At 45.5% G+C, this 15829-nt stretch overlaps 1 protein-coding gene across 1 annotated transcript in view; it reads right to left on the reverse strand.

Moving 5' to 3' along the window:
* Window positions 1–11048, reverse strand: part of LOC140728077 (carboxy-terminal domain RNA polymerase II polypeptide A small phosphatase 1-like) — a 43503-nt gene extending 32455 nt beyond the window's left edge. The window contains exon 1 of the mRNA XM_073046253.1: window positions 10643–11048. Coding sequence (XP_072902354.1) covers window positions 10643–10709 — 67 coding nt within the window. The 5' untranslated portion in view covers window positions 10710–11048. The remainder of the gene's footprint in view (window positions 1–10642) is intronic.
* Between the last annotated feature and the right edge of the window lie 4781 nt (window positions 11049–15829).

Here is a 15829-nt window from a genome sequence, read left to right on the forward strand (position 1 = left end):
GACACAGAGTGAAGCTCCCTCTACACTGTCCCATCACACACTCGCGGGTTCAGACACAGAATGAAACTCCCTTCACACTGTCCCATCACACACTCCCGGGGTCAGACACAGAGTGAAACTCCCTCCACACTGTCCCATCACACACTCCCGGGGTCAGACACAGAGTGAAGTTCCATGCACACTGTCCCATCACACACTCCCAGGGTCAGACACAGAGTGAAGCTCCCTCTACACTATCCCATCACACACTCCCAGGGTCAGACACAGCGTGAAACTCCCTCTACACTGTCCCATCACACACTCCCAGGGTCAGACACAGAGTGAAGTTCCATGCACACTGTCCCATCACACACTCGCGGGTTCAGACACAGAGTGAGGCTTCCTCTACACCAACCCATGGCACACCCAGCTGGGCTTGTGACCACACACAAGACACTGCTACCTGCTGGTGTTTACACGTGGTACACTCAATGTTACAATGATCAGCGCACAGTGTGTGATCGAGACGCCCATCGCTCCAAACACAGTCTGTGCACAGTGGGGTTGGAAATGGCCATTACTCACAATACCACGCCTGTACAAAGAGTAGGAAAGGGTCAGACCAGACCATGTAATAGTCAAACAACCTACAATGATTCATTGTAAAACACCGGGGCTCGTTTCCAGTCAGGACGGGTCCAGAAGGGATGGAGGTCACAGGGTGTGGGAGCTAACAGGGAAATTCAATCTGTCTTTCTTCTGCGACAAAAGGCTGGTCTGCTGTACATCAAGCAAGAAGACTATAAGACCATAAGACATAGGAACATAATTAGGCCATTCAGCCCATCAAGTCTGCTCAACTATTCCATCATGGCTGATTTATTATCCCTCTCAAACTTGTTTTCCTGCCTTCTCCCCATAACCTTTGACACCCTTACTAGTAAAGAACCTATCGACCTCTGCTTTAAATATACTCAATGACTTGGCCTCTACAGCTATCTGTGGCAATGAATTCCAGAGATTCACCTTCCTCTGGCTAAAGAAATTCCTCATCTCAGTTCTAAAAGGATGTCCTTCTATTCTGAGATTGAGCTCTTTGGTCCTAGACTGCCCCACTATAAGAAACATTTTCTCCACATTCATTCTGTCTAGGCCTTTAAATATTCAATAGGTTTCAACGAGAACCCCCCCCGCGCCCACCTCCCCATTCTCCTAAACTGTAGCAAGTACAGACCCACAGCCAAACACTCCTCATACATTAATCCTTACATAGAACATTTCTGCACAGTACAGGCTCTTCGGCCCACAATGCTGTGCCAGCCTTTTTAATGTATTCCAAAATCAATCTAACCCTTCCCTCCCACATAGCCTTCCATTTTGTTTAATCCCTATGACTAAAGAGTCTCTTTAGTGTCCCTAACGTATCTTTCTTTTTCTTTTTAAATCTTTTTATTAATTTTAAACAAACATAAGTGAAACATGAACACAGAGAGTTTGAGAGTACATAATTAATAGATTAAGTATACATTCAAATAGATGATAATCCATATATATATATAACCTCCCAAATTCATAGTAATTACGAAAAGAGAAAATTTAAAAAAAATCCCCCCCCCCAAAAAAGAAAACTAACCAACATGGGCCATTGCATTATGTCAAATATACACAGTAGCGTCAATAACTCCGTACCTCCATCCAAATAATTAAGGATAATAAAAGTAAGGTTTAGGAAAAGTCGGTTTAGCTCATATGAAAATGTTGAATAAATGGTCTCCAAGTTTCTTCAAATTTAACTGAAGGGTCGAAGACAACACTTCTAATTTTTTCTAAGCTCAAACAAGAGATAGTTTGAGAAAGCCACTGAAATATAGTTGGAGGATTAATTTCTTTCCAGTTCAATAGGATAGATCTTCTAGCCATTAATGTAACAAATGCAATCATCCGCCGGGCTGAGGGGGATAAACAACTATTATCCACAATTGGTAAACCGAAAATTGCAGTAATAGGATGCAGTTGCAATTTGATATTCAGAACTGTTGAAATAATACCGAAAATATCTTTCCATTTATTTTGCTAACAAGGGCAAGACCAAAACATGTGGGTCAATGAAGCAACTTCAGAATGACATCTGTCACAGGTTGGATTAACATGAGAATAAAATCAAGCAAGTTTATCTTTAGACATGTGAGCTCTATGTACAACCTTAAATTGTATTAGGGCATGTTTAGCACAAATAGAGGAAGAATTGACTAATTGTAAAATTTTCTCCCACTGCTCAGTGGGTATAAGACAATGAAGTTCTTTTTCCCATTCCTTCTTAATTTTTTCTGATACTTCTGGCTGTATTTTCATGATCATATTATAAATGGTGGCTGCTAAACTCTTCTGGCAAGGATCTAATGTATCTACTTCTACCATCACCCCGGCAGTGTGTTCCACCTCTCACTTCCCCCCTATACTTCCCTCCAATCACTTCAAAATGATGCCCCTTCATATTAGCCATTTCCACCCTGGGAAAAAATCTCTGGCTGTCCACTCAATCTATGCCTCTTATCGCCTTGTACATCTCTATCAGATCAACTCTCACCCTCGTTCACGCCAAAGAGAGCCCTAGCTTGCTCAACTTATCCTCCTCATACATACACGCTCTCCGATCCAGGCAGCATCCTGGTAAATCTCCTCTGCACCCTCTCTAAAGCTTCCGCATCCTTCCTATAATGAAGAGAGCAGAACTGAACACCTCTAGTCAGGGCTTTATAGAGCTGCAATATTACCTTGCAGCTCTTGAACTCAGTCCCTTGACTAATCATCCTGCTAACCCTCAGTCTCTGGGCTCTGACTGCTGCTTAATTACACCACAAGCCACGGGATCACAAAGAAGCCTCTCAGCCAGCTGGTCTCACCCATATTCCCTTCGTCCTATCCATCCATCCCACCTTCTCTGCAACTCAAAGTTAACTTGCTTTCCAACTTCTCCATCTCACGCCAGAGATGTTAACTGTTTTTCTTTCTATAGACACTTTGTCGAACTGGTGAAAGTTTCCAGAAATGTTTTTTTTTAAACATTAGTCCATGGCAAACTATTATTCTAACTACCACAATCACCCCACATCTGGACCATAGCCTTCCAAACCCCTTCCATCCATACACCTATCCAAACTTGTACTAAATGTTACAATCAACCCCGCAACCATCACTTCCACTGGCAGCTCGTTCCACACTCCCACCATTCGTTCCCACAAAGTTTCCACTCATGCGCCCCTTAAACAATTCATCTTTCATCCTTAACCCATGACCTCTAATACTAGTCATATTCAATCTCAGTGAAAAAAGCCTGCTTGATATCTATATCCCTTATCAAATCTCCCCTCACTCTCCTAAACTGCAGGGAATAAAGTCCTAACCTACTCACCCTTTCACTATCTCAGCTCCTCAAATCCTCGTAAATTTCCTCTGTATTCTTTAATCCTATTGATATCTTTCCTGTAGGTCGGTGACCACTGTGCCTTTCACAGGATAGTGTTATAGAGTAACACCAAGAGGCTGTAGCATCCTTCCTGCTAGTCCCATCAACCTATAATCCTCCAATCCCCTCCCCTCCAGGCACCTAACCAAATGCCCCTTTAGTGTTGTAGTTGTGCCCCGCCTCAACCACTTCCTCTGGCAGCTCGTTCCAGGTACTCACTTTTTCTCTTAAATCTCTCCCCTCCTATCTTGTAGCTGTGCCCTCTAGTTTTGTACTCCCCAGCCCTGGGGGAAAGAGACTTTATCCATACCTCTCACATATAAACTTCTATGTGTACGAGGGGGAACATCTTCAAGGAGGAAAGTATGGGGCAATGGGGAGAAGATGTCAGAGGTAGTTTTTTTTCCCCCTCTGTACTCCTCAGGAATTTACAACCTTTTAAGAAGCCACCCCTCATTTTCCTGCTCCCCCAGGCAATGAAGATTCACCCAGTGGGAGGTCCTGGGCAAAGACTCACCCACAGGAATGCTCCACCATTCCCCACCACTGAAACCAACCCTCACTCCAGGGAGAATGGTCTGGCAAAACAACAGCCATGGAATTCGTAGAACATGGAACAGCACAGACCCTTCAGCCCACAATAATGTGCTGAACTTTTAACCTACTCCAAGATCAATCTAACCCTTCTTTCCCACATAACCCTCTACCTTTCTTTCATCCATGTACCTATCTAAGAGTCTCTTAAATGCCCGTAAAGTATCTGCTTCTATCAACACCCCTGGCAGGGCATTCCACACGCCCACCACTCTCTGTGAAAAACCCTAACTGACATTCCCCTGTATTTTCCTCCAATTACCTTAAAATTATGCAGCCCTGTATGAGCCAATTCCTGGGCAAAGTCTCTGGCTGTCCACTCAGTCTGTGCTTGTACACCTCTCATCCTCCTTCCTCCAAAGAGGAAAAGCCCTACTTTCCTCATTAGACATGCTCTCCATCCTGGTAAATCTCCTCTGCACCCTCTCCAAAGCACCCCCCCCCCCCCCAAAAACAAACTTTAACATGCCTTTCAGAGTGCAGGGAGGGCCTTTTTAACGTAACATTGCGGGGGGAACGGTGGCGTCTCAGATGATGCAGCAATCTCACAGCACCAGTTTCAGGAACAGCCACGCCCAGCCACGTCCCTTCAGCCTGTCAGTTCTTGAATCAACTAGCACAACTGGAATCACTCCCTCAGTGTAACAACACAATGACCACTAGGATGGACCATGTTCTTTATCGTTCTAATCGTGTTTTCTTTTTTTAAGAATGTATATCATGTGTGTTTCTCTGGTGAATGCTGTGGATCTGAAGCTCTGTGACTGTGATGCTGCAAGTTAAGTTTTTCATTGTACCTGTGCATACATGGACTACACACACACACACACACACACACACAGACACACACACACACACACACACACACACACACACACACACACAGACACACACACACACACACACACACACACACACACAGTGCTGGAGGAACACAGCATGCCAGGTAGCATCTATGGAGAGGAATAAACAGTCCATCTTGTGGGTCAGGGCTTTTCTTACCAATCCTGATATATGGTCTCAGCCCGAAACATCAACTCTTTATTCCCATCCATAGATGCTGCCTGACCTGCTGAGTTCCTCCAGCATTTTGTGTGTGTTACTCTGGATTTCCAGCATCTGCAGAATCGTTTGTGTATGACTGGCAGGTCCACTTTCACTTCGAGCTGAAGGCCCTGGATTGGGGTTTGAATCCTGAACTCTGTCTCAGGTTAGGCCCAGAGTCACAGAACTAAAGCCACAAGTGCCAGTTGTGGATAAAATGGAAGACCAACAGGACCAACTCATGGTGGAGTTACAGCGAAGCATCTACAATTACCAGCAGGTTCAGGAATAGTTATTACCCTACAATCAAAATCATGAAGGATCCAACCCACCCCGCTAATATACTGTTTGTCCCACAACCATCAGGGATGAGGCTATGTAGCATCCATGCCAGGACCACCAGACTCAAGAACAGTTACTCCCCTGCAGCCACCAGGCTGATCAATTCCTCAACCCATTCACTCACACCAGGCTGATCAATTCCTCAACCCGTTCACTCACACCAGGCTGATCAATTCCTCAACCCATTCACTCACACCAGGCTGATCAATTCCTCAACCCATTCACTCACACCAGGCTGATCAATTCCTCAACCCGTTCACTCACACCAGGCTGATCAATTCCTCAACCCATTCACTCACACCAGGCTGATCAATTCCTCAACCCGTTCACTCACACCAGGCTGATCAATTCCTCAACCCATTCACTCACACCAGGCTGATCAATTCCTCAACCCATTCACTCACACCAGGCTGATCAATTCCTCAACCCATTCACTCACACCACGTTATCATGTTCTGTTAAGAGTCAAGCTAGGTACAGATCCTTGTGTAGCTACTGTCACTTCATGGGCACGCAACCAGTCTAAGTTACTTGTACTTTTGTTTTATAGGATTGCTTTATATTTATTGTAGTTTTTATGCTTCTTGTGTTTCTTATATGCTGCAGAGGATCCAAAGTAACCATTATTTCATTCTCCTCTACACTTGTGTACTGAAGAGAGACAATGACATCAGGCTCCCAAACCAGCGTAGATAAATTCACTCCCCTCAGCTCTGAACTGATTTCACAACCTACAGACTCTAACGCATGTTCTCAGTATTATTTATTTACACATTTTTTTTATTTTTGCACAACTTGTCTCCTTTCGTACCTTGGTTATTTGTCAGCTTTGCTTATGTATAGTTACTCATAAATTTTATTGTATTGATTTATTTTCTTGTAAACACCTGCAAGAAAATGAATCTTAAGGTAGTATATGGTTCAGGAACAGTTATTACCCCTCAACCATCAGGCTACTGAACCAGTGTGGATAACTTCACTCACCCAACACTAAACTGATTCCACAGCCTATAGACACACCTTCAATGACTCTACAACTCAGTATTTAGTTATTTACCATAAGTAAATAACTTATTTATTATTATATTTTTTATTTGCAGAGTTTGTCTTCTTTTGCACATTGGTTGTTTGTCAGTGTTTATGAACAACTTTTCATAAATTCTATTGTATTTCTTTAATTTCCAGCAAATGCCTACAAGAAAATGAACCTCAATATATACGGTGACATATGTACTTGGATAATAAATTTACTTTGACTATTAAACTCCAGGAACATTTGCATTCCTATACTGAACTGCATTTGCCCTTTCTCTGCCCAGTTTGTTGATAACTTCCCATTGTCTGTATCTGTTCCTCATCTGATAACTTATGCACCATATGCAAAATTCTGAAACACCTACTCTACATTTAATCCAGAGATTACAATCAAATGGAAGAGAGCATATTAGGAGTTTTGGACAGACTAGATGGGCCAAAGGGTCTGTTTCTGTGCTGTAGAACTCTATGACTCTACAGGAATTGGGATGGTATGTTGATTGTTGTACAAGACATTGCTGAGGACTAACTTGGAGTACTGTGTGCAGTTCCAGATACCTATCTACAGGAAAGATATCAATTAGATTGAAAAAGTGCAAAGAAAGTTTAAAAGGATGTTGTCGGAACTTGAAGATGTGCGTTATAGGGAAACGTCAAATAGAGTAAGATTTTATTCCCTGGAGCACAGGGGAGTGAGGGGAGATTTGACAGCGTTATACAAAATTATGAGGGGTATAGATAGGGTAAATGCAAGAGGCTTTTCCCACTGAGGTTCATCAAAACAAGAACTTACTGGGTGAAATGTGAAATATTTAAAAGTATAGTTAACATATTTAATGGTTCTGTCATTCAATAAGAACATGGCTGATCTGACCATAGATTCAGGTTCTCTGCTTTTCCCCATAAACCTTAATTCCCCAGCTATGCAAAGATCTACCCAATTGTGTCCTAAATATATTTAATAAGATAGCCTCTGCTTCCTTGGGCAGAGAATTGCAGATTCACTACTCCCCTCATCTCTTTTGTAAATCTATTCCCCCGAATCTTGAGGCTGTCTCCCCTAGATCTAGTTTCACATAGGGTCATAGAGCACTACAGCACTGAAACAGGTCCTTTCGCCTATTAGTCCATGTCAAAATATTATTCCGCCTATCTGGGGAGAATAAAAAAGTTCCTCCTCATCTCCACCTCAAACCTACTCCCCCGAATCTTGAAGACATGTCCCAGTTTCTTGATGCCCGAGGCAGATCAGACTGGTGGGCATAGATTTAGGAAGGGGAGGACTTTTTACCCCACATTCAGAGAATGGGGACTGCCTGGAACACAGATGGCATTTCAGAAATGTCCAGACGAACTTTCGAATCACCCTGACAGGGAGGACTTCAGACCAGGGATGGGGGAAGGTTCCTACCCCCCATCCCACAACCTCTGACTCACTACCATCAGGAAGGAGGTCCAGAAGCTTCAGGACTAGTCCTGACAGACTGGGTAACAGTTTCTTCCCCCAGGCTGTAAGACTAACGAATACCCGGTCAAAACAGAGGCCTCCTCACTAGGACAGTGAGCTGGATCACTGTTTACCCAAGTTGCACACTTGACATGCATTCTGAATTATATTTTATTAACTTACTTGTGGTAATATTTTGTTTTACGTGCTGTGCATGATACATGTATTGTGGACTGTAGACTGGCAGAATGTTGTTTCCTTTGGGTGTATATATGTAGTCAGATGACAATAAACTTGAAGTTGAACTGGTTGGTATGGGAATAACGGGCTGAATAGCCTGTTCCATGCTGTACTCATCGGGTTTATTGATTCTAAACAGAAGCTCGTTTGGAAACCTGTCAATATTAAAGGCCTAGAGTGGATGTGGAAAGGCTGTTTCCTATAGAGGGGAGTCCAGCACCAGAGAGCACAGCCTCAGAATAGAAGGGATGTTCCTTTAGAACAGAGATGAGGAGGAATTTCTTTAACTAAAGGGTGATAAATCTGTGGAATTCATGACCACAGACGGCTGTGGAAGCCAAATCATTGGGTACATTTAAAGCGGAGGTTGAAGGATTCTGATTAGTAAAGGTATCAAAGGTTACGGGGAGAAGGCAGGAGAGTGGGGTTGAGAGGGACAATAAATCAGCCATGATGGAGCACATTCCATAGGCTGTACAGCCTAACTCTGCTCCTATGCTTATGGTCTAATCGGCTATGAATGTTGCCCACAGAAACTAGGAATGTTGTGCCAGCTCTCAGGTGGGAAAGGAGGTGGAATTTCCTAAACATGGTCCCGCATGCTATGATGGTATGCCTGCCGAGTTTCTGATCCTCAAATCTCCGGGATGGGAGATCCAACTCGGATTGAGGATGAGTAGAGTTGAATGGAGGAGAGAGTCAAATTGACACTTGAATTGAGGAGCTAGGCCATAAGGCAGTAGTTAAAAACCACAAGCCATAGGAGCAGAATTAGGCCATTCAGCCCATCGAGATAGTTCCACCATTCCATCATGTCTGATTTACTTTCCCTTTCAACCCCATTCTCCAACCTTCTCCCTGTAACCTTTGACACCCTTACTAATCCAGAACCTATCAACCTCCACTTTTTAAATATACTCAATGACCTGGTATCAGCATGTGACAATGAATTCCACAGACTCACCATTCTCTGGCTAAATAAATTCCTCCATTCTCTATTCTAAGTGGAGTCTTTTTAGTCAGAGACTGCACCCTCTGGCCCTAGACTCCCCAAGTACAGGAAACATCATCCCCACATCCACTCTATCTCAGTCTTTCAATAATCCATAGGTTTCAATGAGATCCCGCCTAATTCTTTTCTTAAAGGACCCAAACTGCTCACAATACTCCAGTCTGCCCAGTGCATTACAAAGCCTCGGCATCACATCTTTGCTTTTATATTCTCGTCCTCCTGAAATGAATGCTAACATTGCATTTGCCTTCCCCACCACAGACTCAACTTGCAATTTAACCTTCAGGGAACCCTGCACTCGGACTCCCAAGTCACTTCGCAACTCTGATTTCTGAATTTGCTTCACATTTAGAAAATAGTCTGTACCTTTATTCCTCCTCCCAAAGTACCTGACCATACACTTCCCTACACTGTATTCCATCTGCCACTTTTTCCCCCCCAATCTGTCCAAGTCCTTCTGCTTTCTCAAAACTACCTGCCCCTCCGCCTGTCTTCGTATCGTCCTCACTCTCGGCCTGTGTCGAAGTGGCAGCCCCCGTGGCCGTATGTCAGAACCCATCCCGAGATCAGGAAGTGTGCCAGATCGGACCTGTGGCGCAGCGCGGTTAACTTCGGCCAGCGGACCGATCCAGCCAGCTTTCACCCGGCCCCCGCTCTCCGGCAGCAGACTCCAGCCCCGATGCTAGTGCCAAGCATCCCTCGCAGCCGAAATAACAACACCCTTTAGTCAGAAGGGACGGGAATACTGCTAAATTTAACCGAAAATCTTCGGGAGGCTCCCTGTTTTGAAACAATCAGGGAGAAGAGATTGGGGAAGGGAGGCGACGCTCGCAAAACCGTCTAGCGTCCCTCTCTCTCCCCCCAACACAAAACTGAAAAACACACACACAGACACACCCACCGCGGGAGTTCCATGAAAAAAAATGGCATCCGATCGCTTCACACCAGAAAAATAACCATCCGGCCAAATTACTAACTGATGCAACATCGCCGAGGGTGGCAGGAGAGACATTTAAAAACAAACCTCCCCGCCTGCCCGCTTCGAGTTCAGCAACGCTCCCGCCCAGAGGAACAACAACTTGTTTAGAGAGGTGCTCCGCTCTCTCGCTGCTCGGGGGAGGGGGGGGAGAGAGAAATCGAAAGAGGTACAAACCCCCAGAAGACAAGCTAACACCCATTTCTGTATATTAAAAAAACACTTGATTTTTTTTAAACGAGCCGTCGTTTCCGAGAAAAGCCGAAATCTTACGAAATATGAAAAAAAACCCACGAAATCATATGTACTAAGATGCAAACAGGAATGGAACATAAACAAACAGGCGGAGGAGGGGTAAACACACACACAGTAAACCAGAGCAGAAATAGCACTCGGCGAGAGAAGGGGGAAAGGATCGTGACAATGTTGCGGTTGAGTTTGCTACAAACTTTCGACATTTAAAACAACAATGTTGCCGCGTTAGTTAGAATGTTACTAAATTGTTACCTTTCTCTCGCAGCGGGCAGTTCGCCTCCTCTTTGCTGACTTGGGTGATTATGGACGGGCTGTCCATGAGCTAGATCTGTTATTTTGGGTAAAAAAAGAATCCCCCCTCCCACCCTCCTCCAGGCACATATATCTGTATAGATCGGGAGCGAACAGGGAGGAGGGGAGGGGGGAAGAGAGGGAAAAGCGCGGTTCGGGAGCTCGCTCACAACATGGAAACCTCTCCCCGTCAGTTTCAAAGCCAAGCGACGAAACTAACATGGATCGTGCTCGTCGGTTTCAAGGCGGCCCTCCTCCGGAGATGATGCGGCCGCGATTCCAAGCTCCCAGCTCGGCTGGCGAGCGCTCCGAAACGGCGGGGGCGTCCGTCCGTCCGTCCGTTCTTCCTTCCTTCCTTCCTCCCTCCCCTACTTCCCCACCCCTCCTCCCGGCTTCTGCACCCCTTCTCAACTCCTACCCCCCTCCTTCCTCTCTCTCTCCCTCCTTCTTCCTTCCTCCTCAGCAACCCGATCGCAATTCGCGAACCCCGGGCTTGTTTTTTTTTAAAACACACACACACCCAGTTAAGAATGAAACGAAAACAAAGTTCGGCAGCCCGGAGTGGCGTGGTTGTTTTTTGCTGAGGGGGGAGTGCGCGGGGAGCCTGGAAACCGTGAGAGCGGAGCCCCCAGGGTTAGGGACCGTCTCCAAAGCGCTCGCTGCGAAAGGCAACATTCTTGTTTTATAATCGTGATAAACAACCCGCGGTAATTGCGTGCCGTTTCAAAGAGAACGTAGCGCCATATTTTTTTCCCCCTGTCGCTGTTGATTTATGAAAGGAACACAACGTGAAGGCTGCGCAAGGCCATTCAACCCACCAAACAAACCTAGCGAAGGAACTCAGCCAGTCGAGCAGCGTCTGTGGGGGAGGAAGGAGTTGTCAACATATAGGCTCGAAACTTTGCTTCAGGACTGGGTTATTTAATTTAATTCGCTGTAATTCAGATAACTCACCCCTTCCACACCAACTTAAGTCCTATAAAGATGAAAATTAGCATTTGACCATAAGACATAGGAACAGAATTAGGATATTGTCTTACTATCTTTTCTTTCAGTTAGCCCTGATGAAGGGTCTCGGCCTGAAACGTCGACTGTACTTCTGCCTATAGATGCTGCCTGGCCTGCTGTGTTCCACCAGCATTTTGTGTGTGTTGCTTGAATTTCAACATCTGCAGATTTCCTGGTGTTTAGGCTATTCCCCATCGAGTCTACTCCACAATTGCGTCGGGGCTGATTTAATATCCCAGTCAACCCATTCTCCTGCCTTCTCCCTCTAACCTTTGATGCCCTTATTAATCAAGAACCTATCAACTTACATACCCACAGTCATGTGTTGGCATTAAATTCCACAGATTTACCACCATCTGGCTGAAGAAATTCCTTGTCATTTCTGTTCTAAAGGGACATTACAATCACGTTATGAAAGGGAGAATAAAGCCACACCTATGAGAACCCCTGCAGCATCCAGTGACCCTGTGATCTCTGTCTCAGAAGGCCAACATCAGAAAATCTTTCAAGAGGCTGAACTCCCGCAAGGCATCGGGCCCTGACGGTATATCTTTGTAGGGCTCTGCCAGCCAGCCTGTGGGAGTGGTCTTCGATCTCTCACTGCTGCAGGGAGACGTTCTCACCTGCTTCACAACGCTGACAATCATGATGATGGCCAAGAAGATCATGGTGAGCTGTCTCTATGGCCATCATCCAGAGGCGCTCATATTTACTGTGATGAAGAGCTTTGAGAGGTTGGTCATGGCTAAGCAAGGACCTGGACCTGCGGCAACTTGCAGCGAATGCAAGCTCACAGGCTCTCCTTTCAGCCTCGGATCAGCTGGCCAATAGTAATACCTACATCAGGCTACTGTTTGTTGACAGCAGCTCAGCCCTCAGGTCTAACCAAAATGCTTCAAAACCTGGGCCTCTTGTACCTCCCTCTGCAACTGGATGCTTGACTTCCTCAGCAGGAGACCATAGCTTGTGCAGATCGGAAACAACATCTCCTCCTCACCGACAATCAACACTGACGCACCTCAAGAATGTGCTCTTCTCTCCACACCCACGACCGTGTGGACGGGCACAGCTCAAAAGCCATCTGTAAATTTCCTGATGACACAACTATCGTCGGCAGAATTTCGGATGGTGACGAGGAGGCGTACAAGGGTGAGATAGATCGGCTGATTGAGGTCACAACGGCAACCTTGCACTCCGCATCAGTAAGACCGAGGAATTGATTGTGGACTTCAGGAATGGGAAGCTGAGGGAGCACAAACCAGTCCTCATTGAGGGATCAGTAGTGGAAAGGGTGAACAGCTTCAAGTTCCTGGGTGTCAACATCTCTGAGCCCAACATGTTGATGCAATTACAAAGAAGGCATGGAAATGGCAATATTTCATTAGGAGTTTGAGGAGTGATATGTCACCAAAGGCAGTTGCAAATTTCTACAGAGGTACCGTGGAGAGCACTTGAACTGGTTAAATCACCACCTGGTATGGAGGGGCCGCTGCCCAGGATTGGAAAAGCTCCAGAAAGTTGTGAACTGATCCGTTTCCATCATGGGCACTGGCCTCCCCAGCATCCATGACACCCTCAAAAGGTGATGCCTCAAAAAGGCGGCATCCATCATTAAAGACCCCCATCACTCAGGACATGCCCTCTTCTCATTGCTACCATCAGAGAGGAGGCACACACTCAGTGATTTAGGGACAACTTCTCCTCCACAATCAGATTTCTGAATGGACTATAAACTCATGAACAGTACTTCACTACTTTCCCCTCTCTTTTTGCTCTAATTATTAAATTTAATTTAATAAATTTAGTACTATGTATTGCAATGAACAGCTGCCACAAAACAATAAATTTCATGACATATGTCGGTGATAATAAACTTGATTCTGGTTCTGAGATTCTTCTGTTCTGAGGCTGAGCCCTGCAGTCCTAAACTCCCCCACTGTAAGGAACATCCTCTCCACATCCACTCTATCTGTGCCTTCTGGTCCTAAACTCCCCCACTGTAGGGAACATCCTCTCCACATCCACTCTATCTGTGCCCTCTGGTCCTAAACTCCCCCACTGTAGGGAACATCCTCTCCACATCCACTCTATCTGTGCCCTCTGGTCCTAAACTCCCCCACTGTAGGGAACATCCTCTCCACATCCACTCTATCTGTGTCCTCTGGTCCTAAACTCCCCCACTGTAGGGAACATCCTCTCCACATCCACTCTGTCTGTGCCCTCTGGTCCTAAACTCCCCCACTGTAGGGAACATCCTCTCCACATCCACTCTATCTGTGTCCTCAGGTCCTAAACTCCCCCACTATAGGAAACATCCTCTCCACATCCACTCTATCTGTGTCCTCTGGTCCTAGAATTTCCACTATAGGAAACATCCTCCCAATGACTACTCTAGCTGTATCCTCTGGTCCTAAACTCCCCCACTGTAGGGAACATCCTCCCTATGTCCACTCTATCTGTGCCCTCTGGTCCTAAACTCCCCCACTGTATGGAACATCCTCTCCACATCCACTCTATCTGTGTCCTCTGGTCCTAGAATTTCCACTATAGGAAACATCCTCCCAATGACTACTCTAGCTGTATCCTCTGGTCCTAAACTCCCCCACTGTAGGGAATATCCTCTCCACATCCACTCTATCTGTGCCCTCTGGTCCTAAACTCCCCCACTGTAGGGAACATCCTCTCCACACCCACTCTATTCAGGCCTTCCAATATTTGATAGGTTTCAATGAGATTCCCCGGTATTCTTCTAAACTCCACCAAGTACAGACCCAGAGACATCAATTGCTCCATGTACATTAACCCTTAAATTCCTGGGGTCGTTCTCGTGAACCTCCTCTGGACCCTCTCCAATGCCAGCATATCCTTTCTTAGATAATGAGCTCAAAGCTGCTCACAACACTCCAAGGGCAATCTGACCAAACCTTTATAGAGCCTCAGCTTGCTTTTATATTCTGGTCCTCCAGAAGTGAAGCTAACTTGCAATTGTAGTTCAGTGATCTTACATGTAAACATCTCTATTCCAATGCTATGTGAGTCTCAGACTTGCAATTCAGGCCACGTTTGCAATGTGACATTACATGTGTACCAGTGTTAAGGATCTTGAGATGTGCAGCATCAAAGATGTTGACGTGATGTCTGTTTCAGCAGAGTGACATAAGGCTGGACACACTAAATGTTTGCAGTATCGGTGTACATGGCCCTTGTCCTGCCATCCCACTTAGTAATATCATAGAACAGTAGAATACGAGCCCAGCTCCTTAGGCTCACAGTGGTCCCAAATAATTAATCAAATGACATGCAACTAAACTAATTCCTTCTGCATGTACACAGAGTCATAGAACACTACAGCACAGAAACAGGCCCTTCAGCCCATCTAATCCACTGCAAAGACTGCCCAGTCCCATTGATCTGCACCTGGACCATACCCCTCCACACCCCTCCCATCCACATACCTATCCAAACTTCTCTTCATGTTGAAATCGACTCTGCGTCCACCACATGCCACACTCTCACCACCCTCTGGGAAGAAGTTCCCCCTTTAACATTTCACCTTTCACTTTTAACCTGTGACCTCTAGTTCATGTCTCATCCCACCTCACAGGAAAAAGCCTGCTTGCATTTACCCTATCTATACCCCCCCAGAATTGTACATACTTCTATCAAATCTCCCCTCATTCTCCTACACCAGGAAGTAAAGTCCTAACCTATTCAACCTTTCTCTATAGCTTAGGTCCTCGAGTCCCAGCCACATAGTCTCTATCCACTCATACTCTACACATTCATGTGTCTCTCAAACACCTCTAACCAGTCTCCGTGTAAAATATTTGCCACAGACACCTCCTTTCGACTTCCCCCCTCAAATCTTAAATGCCTGCCCTATGATATTAGACATTTTGACCATGAGGAGAAAGATACTAGCTGCCTCTCATAAACTTCCATCAGATCTTCCCTCAGTTACTGCTGCTCCAGAGAAACCCAAGTTTGCTCAGCCTCATGCTCTCTAATCCAGGAAGCATCCTGGTGAACTGCATCCTCTCCAAAGCCTCCACACCCTTCCTATAAAAGGCAAACAGTACTCAGACGAGATACAATAGTCTGGTGGCTAGTGTAATGCTTTACAGCAACAGACATCGGGTT

Source organism: Hemitrygon akajei, chromosome 5, assembly GCF_048418815.1.
Source record: "Hemitrygon akajei chromosome 5, sHemAka1.3, whole genome shotgun sequence".
Classification (NCBI taxonomy): Eukaryota; Metazoa; Chordata; class Chondrichthyes; order Myliobatiformes; family Dasyatidae; genus Hemitrygon; species Hemitrygon akajei.